This window comes from Aythya marila, assembly GCF_965140915.1.
Source record: "Aythya marila genome assembly, chromosome: 27".
Lineage (NCBI taxonomy): Eukaryota > Metazoa > Chordata > Aves > Anseriformes > Anatidae > Aythya > Aythya marila.
In genome coordinates, this window is record NC_139068.1 from 551,091 (window position 1) to 559,209 (window position 8,119).

Sequence of the window (8,119 nt, forward strand, 5' to 3'; positions counted from 1 at the left end):
TGGTTGGCAGGGGGGCTCATAGACCTGGTGCCTACACCTCTACTAGCTAGCCTTCCCCATCCTTCCCAAACAGAGATGTCCTTCTGTGACACAAGGCACAGAAGACAGCATATCACATGTAAATCCTGGGCCTAGAGACTGCAAAGGAAGCAAACTAGTGCATGTGTAGAGGTGCTTTCAATCATGAGGTATGCTTTAATTACAAGCAATGTCAGGGCTGTTTTTTGTTTGTTTGTTTTGTTTTGTTTTGTTTCTTTAGTTTGTCAGAGGAATCTGTCCTGGCTTCAGAACCATAATGGTCTTCATTATTGGGTGACATATTTCTCATAGCAGCTCAGTTCAAGGTGCTCAGTTCTCATAGCACACTCAGTTCAAGGTGCAGCGGAACACCTGGAACACACCACTGATCCCTCCCCACGTCCTTGCTTTACTTCGTTCTTTTCCTGGTTGTGTCATCCACTTCAGTACTCCCCTACACAATTCACTTTCACACCGGGACCAAGCCTAGAGGTGAGTTGCAACATTCTTTTCTTTTTTGATAGATATTGGAAGAGAGAGGGGCACTGGGCACATCCAGGAGGGGGATCTGAAGACATCTCCTTCAACCTCTGTTTGCAGGGAGGTGTTTTTTCCTTCTGTACTTTCATGTCATGCCTAGCAGTAGTATAGGTGCAACTGATATACAAGATAAGAAGTGAAAGGTGCCGGTCCCGCCAGCTTCTTCCAGAAATCCTGTTGTTGGAAATTTTACTGCTACCTGTAAAACCATTGTGGGGTGCAAGATGGTGCTGTATGTGTTTCTTTGTCCTTAGGTCAGTGCTGTGAATAAGAGGTAGAAAAACAAGCATGCATTCAAGTCTGTCCTGGTAAACTTCCCTGAGAACTGTAAAAGCAACAAGACCCAGACTTTGGGACACAGACTGCAGCCCCATGCTCTTAGAGACCACAGCAACTGCAGAAAGAGAAAGTACGTCAGTGAGAACAATGTGGGTGTTGCAAAGCTGAAAAACCAGAACTATTATCAGTAAAGAAGGGCAGCTAGCAGGAAGCTGGTGATTAAAGGGCAAAGGTTTGTGTTGGCAAAGGTTTGTGCTATGACAGAGGCTGTCAGACATCACGGGAGGTAGTCACATAAGAGCTGGCTGTGCCTTACTGTTCACAGGACACTGAAGAAAAACAAAACCATTAATTAGTACAGATAAACCATTTTGGGGGAGAATGCAACAGTAAGCAAATGGTTTTAGTACTCAAGGACCGTGATTATTTTTGAGCACAGTGGGGTAGCAGGATGGTGGTAATAAAAGGGATGGTGGGTCTGTTGATTCTGAGTCCTTGGTTATAGTCAAGCCAAAAACAAAACAAAATGTTTTGTAACAAGACTGCTAATTAAGAAAGCTAAATTCATTTTGCATCCCAAGCTAAATTCATTTTGCATTCCCAGCGCCAAGCAATAGACAGCAGCCAGTCACAGGGAGGAATGACGTTTAACAAAATGGCAGCCAAAGCAATGGTGGCACCTTGTCCTAAAAGGGTGATACCTTTTTCTAAAATGGCAGCAAAATCAAAATGGCGCCCCGGCGCCCCTGCCCCCCTGCCCCCCCCCCCCCCCTCCCCCTTGCATGTTCGTGTGTGGAGAAAGGCCTTCAAGGCATGTCCTATTCCTGCCAGCCAATGACAGCAGAGGATGTGAGAAAGGGGGCGGGGTTTCTGGAGTAAATGGCTGCTGAGGCTTGCAGTAGAGCTGGACAGCGGGACCGTGCCATGCTTGCCCTGGCCCCAGGTGCTGCTGTGGGGCACCTCGGTGTCTGTGCAGGGCACACCATGTCACGTGGGCCTGAGGAGCTTTCCTCATGGGAAACGAGTGGTGGCAGAAAGGGGCTAATGAGAAAAGATGGTGGGTGGTGGTGAAGGGAAGGCTGGGATTGGTGGCAAGACATCTGTGCCGCATGGGAGTGTGGGTGTGCTGGCACCCTGTATGTGGTGCTCTAGTGGTGACCTGTCTGTAAAGAGAATGCTGGAGGTAGAATCATAGAATATCCTGAGTTGGAAGGGACCCATCAGGATCATCGAGTCCAACTCCTGGCACCACACAGGTCTACACAAAAAATGAGACCATATGACTGAGACCACAGTCCAAATGCTTCTTAAACTCCAACAGGCTAGGTGCAGTGGCTACTTCCCTGGGGAGTCTTTTCCAGTGCACAACAACCCTCTCAGTGAAGAACCTCTTCCTGATGTCTGGCCTAAACCTCCCCTGCCGCAGCTTGACGCCACTCCCCTGGGTCCAGTCACTGGTCACTAAAAAGAATAGATCAGCGCTTGCACCTCTACTCCCCCTTGTGAGGAAGCTGTAGGCCATGATGAGGTCTCCCCTCAGCCTCCTTTTTTCCAGGCTGAACAGCCCAAGTGACCTCAGCCACTCCTCTTCCCCTCTAGGCCCTTCAACAACCCCGTTGCCCTCCTCTGGACACTCTCCAACAGTTTCACATCCTTTTTGTACTGTGGTGCCCAGAACTGCACAAAGTATTCGAGGTGAGGCTGCACCAGGGCAGAGTAGAGTGGGACAATCACTTCCGTCAACTAACTAGCAATGCCGTGCTTGATGCACGCCAGGGTACGGTTGGCCCTCCTGGCTGCCAGGGCACACTGCTGGCTCATATTCTGCTTGCTGTCAGCCACAACCCCCAGATCCTTTCTACGGGACTGCTCTCCAGCATCTTGTCGCCCAGTCTGTACATGTAGCCAGGGTTACCCCTTCCCAGGTGCAGGACCCAGCACTTGATCTTGTTAGATTTCATGTGGTTGGTGATTGCCCAGCTCTCCAATCTGTCCAGATCTCTCTGCAAGGCCTTTCCACCCTCAACAGAGTCAACAGCTCCTCCAAGTTTAGTGTCATCAACAAATTTGCTCAAAATACCTTCTAGTCCTCCATCCAAATCATTTATAAAAACATTGAAGATGGCTGGCCCTAAAATGGATCCTTGAGGGACCCCAGTAGTGACCATCTGCCAGACTGATATGGCCCCATTTACCACAACCCTTTGACAGGCAGGGGCCTGTCAGCCAATTGCTCACCCATTGTATGATGTTTTTGTTTAGCTGTATGCTGGACATTTTGTCCAGTAGGATCCTCTGGGAAACTGTCAAAAGCTTTACTGAAATCCAAAAAGATCACATCAGCTGGTTTCCCTGAGGTAAATGTACCTCAGGTCTTCTTGCTATTGCCCAAGCCCCTCTGCATACCCCCCTTCCACTACCTCCCCCTCCACCCCTCCTAGCTACACAGTGCACCCAGAGCCATGGGCATGCTGTGGTCAATGTGCACCCATCACTCAGTGCCCTATCTGTGGTGTTTGCAGATCCATTCATGGAGCTCATGGAAGGGAAGAAGATCTCATGGAAGAAACTCCTCACCTTTTTCCTCTTCAGCTTCGTATTCAGCTCCTGCCTCTTTGTTTCTCTTCGTCAGTTCAGGACTCCCAAGCCAGAAGATCACAGTTCCCATCTCTCTACTCAAATGCCTCTTGCTGAAAATACCAGCACCCCACTGAAGAGTGAGCACAGGCTGACCATCCTGCTGTGGAGTTGGCCCTTTGGGCAACACTTTAATTTCAGAAACTGCTCAGAGTTATATGGCACACCAGACTGTTACTTCACTGTCAACCGCAGCTGGTCCCAAAAGGCAGATGCTGTGATTATGCATCACAGGGATGTGTGTTGGGACACAAGAAGACTGGCCCAGATCCCCAGACTCCCATCCCAGCGCTGGATCTGGTTCAACTTGGAGTCTCCAAGTAACTCTCCAAACTTAGTTGCCATGGACAACCTCTTCAACCTGACTATGTCATACCGAAGAGATTCAGACATCTTCAGCCCCTATGGGGACCTGCAGCTCCTCAGACAGCCCCAGCCCTTCAACATCCCATCCAAGACCAAGATGGTGGCTTGGGTAGTCAGCAATTGGCAAGAAGGCTCCCACCGGGTAAAGTACTACCAGGAGCTGAAGAAATACATCACTGTGGATGTCTATGGGCAGCATCACTTGCCCCTGCCCAGCAACAAGCTTCTTCCCACTGTGTCCCAGTACAATTTCTACTTGGCCTTTGAGAACTCCCAGCATGAAGACTACATCACTGAGAAGCTCTGGTGGAACGCTTTGTCCTCTGGCACTGTTCCTGTTGTACTAGGGCCACCCCGAGAAAACTACGAGCACTTCTTGCCCCCTGACTCCTTCATCCACGTCGATGACTTTCCCAGCGCCAGTGACATGGCACGGTACCTGTTGGAGCTGAGCAGGGACACTGAGCGATACCAGCGCTACTTTCAGTGGCGCAAGTGGCTGAAGCCTGTGGCGGGGACTGGCTGGGCCATGCAGGTCTGCAGAGCCTGTCACTTCCTGCAGACAACAGAGACCAGATACCGGGTTGTGCCTGATCTGTCTGAATGGTTCGTGTAACTGCCGTTTGCTCAGCTCTCTGCTCTGTTGTGATCCTTTTGTCCTTACTGGGGTTGCAATTCTATGGGTGAAATAGCAATATATAGATTATAAACCTGTTTCGAGGACTTTATACTGTGCAAAAGTGCCACTGAAAGCGGCAGCCACATTGTGTGGCATTGTGTGACTGCTGCAGGATGCCCAGGTCCTGACCCTGCTTTGTGTGACCCTCCCTGACTGCCTTTGGGGTGCTGCTTCAGGATGCTCAACAGGCTGGAAACTACTGGTTTTATTTTACAAGTCTGGGTTTTTTTTGGACAGCTTAGTAAGGCAGCATGGTTTTGAGGAAGGGTCTGACAGAAGCAGAGTGGTGTAGGTGAGGTGCTGAGGATGCCCCTGAAAGCACCGTGAGGTTTGAGCACCCATAGCATCCTGTGGCAAGGAGATGCTCAGCAGGGCCATGTGATGTGCTGCCTCCTCCTGTGTGCCTGGACATAGCAACTTCTGACAGCAGCTGATGCCTCTAGGCCATGTGTTTCTGTGTTTGACCTCTGTCAAGCTTCCTGCTGCTGTTCAGGTCATACCACTGTAAACTTTGCTTTCCAAGTTGGGGAGCCCCATTTTTTGGAGATAGGGGACCCAGTTTTGCCTTCCCAGCTGATACCTCCAGGTACTCAGTTTGTTTTCTTGGCTGCTGCTGAGCCCAGAGATGAGGTTTTCAAAGGTCTGTCCTAGCCCCAAGATATTTTCATGAGGAAAGTCAGCTCAAAGTCCATCTACATACAATTGTTTTCTCAATCAGCAGCATTTAGTAAAGATTTCCAATGAATTCCCTCTACATTTCCTCGTGCAGTCATTCTGTAGCAGATCCACAAGACCTTTTTTTTTTTTCTATTTACAGATTGGTTGAATATATTGGTCATCATAAACCTAAGAGTAAATCCTTCACTCTGAAATCTGAACTTTTATCGCTTCCCACTGTTAGTGTCTTGAAGAACCTTTGCTGGAACTTAGTGAACCCCTTCAAAAATTCAAGTAGCGAAATGTACCATATCTTCTTTAGCCATGGACTTGCTAACTGCTTAAAAGAAGAGTAATATATTTGTCACATCAATAAAGATTGATGAATTTTTACTGCCAAATAATTGTTTCTGTCCCTGCCTTGGCTACCTGCAGACACACACCTCCCTCTTCCTTTAGCCCGTAGCTCTTGGATGCATCAACCAACCCTGGTGTTCTTCCCACCTTTAAAGCCTGTTCAGTTCAGAGCAACTGGAGAAATTTAAGATATTGACACTATTAACTGAGCTGGTATGGATTTGAAATAAAGATAAATAATATTCTGCAGGTGAGCTCAGTGAGCAGTCTCTTCCTGTTGATGGATGGCACTGGGGAGTTGGAATGGATGGTTGCTCATTTCACTGCTCTTGCTAGATCTGGGAGATGACACCTGTCCCACAGTAAAATCCTTCTGCCTTAAGACCGCCATAGGGAAAGCTTCAACTTTGGGCATTGGCTTCCAGCATTGCTTTTCTCTGGCACTGCCAGCAAAACTGATTACAAAATGGAGCAGTTGATTAAACCAAGCAGCAACATGGCCCTGCACATGCAGGCACAAAGTCCAGCTGCTTGAAAAGTATGTTCCCATTAAAAAAAAAGCAAACGTAAATTTACAGGAGCTGTTAGAGCTGACGCGTGCTGCATGTGTGAACACAGACAAGAGGAGCTTGCTCGTGGCTTTAACCAACATCATATAAAAAGCCTTCCCAGGAGGACACCACAGTGTAAAGCCCCATGAACACCTTCAGATCACCTGTAGTATTTTTCGCTAGCCTATTTTGAAGGGATGTGCTGTGGGGAGGAAGAGGAGTTCCTAGCAAGTGGCAATGTAGGGTGTATCAGGGCTGGACACACAGTTTTGGTCCTGCTGGAGGCTCGGTGTTGGTGTTTACTGAGATCACTCTGCACATTCAATAGATGTCTTAACAGCCAATTCTGTTCCAGTTTGGATCTCTTTCTTTTGAGAAACCTCCCTCCCAGTGGGAAAGCCAATACTTGTGAATAGGGGCTTCACTGCACACCCCCAAGACCTCTTTGCACAGCCCCTTACAACCTGGCTGGGGGTGCTGGTTGCCACTCCTTGCCATGAGCTGGGCTTAAGGCTGCCTGTGGCCCTCTGGAATGAACCATGCCCTGGACTGCCTGAAATTCTCCTTAACAGACCCACTAGCAACAAGTGAGTATTACCAACAGCATGTCAGCAAAGCAGGCTGAGTGGAAATTACAATGCAGCAATGTCATTAAAACAGTTAAGCTTCCATCAAGATGCCTCAGTGGTCTCCTCAGAAATAAACTATACTGCTTGGTGTTGTCAAGAGATCAAGGAACATTTTTATCCATCATGAAACGCAGGCATAACAGGAGCTTTGGGAGGCCACCCAGCACAGCGCTATGTAGCAGAATTACAAGATTGCATCAATTCAAAGAACAGCGGGACAAATCCCCCCCCCCCCCCCCGCAAAAAAAAAAAAAAAATTACCAAGAACCACTTAATGGAAAAATAGCCTTTCCTCACCCCCCCCACCCCCCCCACTCCCCGCCCCCCCGGTTTAGTACATCCCCATCTGGTTTAGTACATCCCGAAGTTGAAAAAAAAAAAAAAAAAAAAAAGTTAAAAATGCCTTTCTAGAGCCTGTTCTTGGAAGGCACAAAGCATGGCTGAAGCCTGCCCTGCAGCCTTGGGCTGAGATGCCTTCCTACACGTACAGACCATGTCAGAGAGGGCACTGGTGGCAGCTTCTGGCAATGCAGCTTCTGGCAATGCCACACTGTGGTGGCAACACGCCGTGGAAGTGAGGAAACACAACCATTTTTGCAGAGCCTGGATGGGGAAAGCCCTTCTGGTGTGGGGCTGGAAGGGGAGCTGGCTACCCTGGTGGTCTGCAGGGAAGAAGTGCAAAGGAGGGACTGGATTTAAAACAACTTCTGGGGGTATATCAAGAGAGAGAAAAGGAAAAAAAGGGAAGGGAAGGGAAGGGAAGGGAAGGGAAGGGAAGGGAAGGGAAGGGAAGGGAAGGGAAGGGAAGGGAAGGGAAGGGAAGGGAAGGGAAGGGAAGGGAAGGGAAGGGAAGGGAAGGGAAGGGAAGGGAAGGGAAGGGAAGGGAAGGGAAGGGAAGGGAAGGGAAGCGGGGAGGGGAGGGGAGGGGAGGCGAGGCGAGGCGAGGCGAGGCGAGGAAAAAGAAAATCTGGAAATTTTCTGTTTGTAAATCCAAAGCATGTAAATCATATCACTGAGTTGTGAGGAAGAACCTTTCACAACCTAGAGCAGTTTTCAAGTGGAAGGAAATGCCTTTCCAAGCTTGAAAAACTCCTCAGGTGGTGAAGGGAAGCCCCAGGCTAGGAGGGGCATGCTCTGCAGCAGGAGGAGCATTCCTGCAAGGCAGAATGATCTCTGTGGCTGATGACAGGTGACACCACCTCACCTCGGAGCAGTGGCCAGCTTTGAAGTGCTAAAATGAGTGTTGATGGAGGGAGGTGTTGAATTGCAGGAGAGCACCTGAAAGAGCTTTGGACTCTGTCATGGGCAGCATGGGGACAGGTCTTGACACATGCATTCAGTAGATGTCCTGCCTGCAGAGAGGGCCAATTCTTTCCAGTTTGGGCTATTTCCTCCTGTGGATAAAC

General features: G+C 49.0%; 1 protein-coding gene across 1 annotated transcript; it reads left to right on the forward strand.

Moving 5' to 3' along the window:
* The first annotated feature begins 486 nt into the window (after positions 1-486).
* On the forward strand, positions 487-4,647 carry LOC309888098 (4-galactosyl-N-acetylglucosaminide 3-alpha-L-fucosyltransferase FUT6-like). Its single transcript, XM_082780334.1, has 2 exons — positions 487-510; positions 3,360-4,647. Exon 2 carries the CDS (start codon positions 3,368-3,370, stop codon positions 4,454-4,456), a length of 1,089 nt encoding a protein of 362 aa, XP_082636460.1. The 5' UTR covers positions 487-510; positions 3,360-3,367; the 3' UTR covers positions 4,457-4,647.
* The last annotated feature ends 3,472 nt before the right edge of the window (positions 4,648-8,119 follow it).

Bases quoted from the DNA above. Each gene is read 5' to 3' on its own strand.
- LOC309888098 (XM_082780334.1), top strand. From the start codon at position 3,368: ATGGAGCTCATGGAAGGGAAGAAGATCTCATGGAAGAAACTCCTCACC.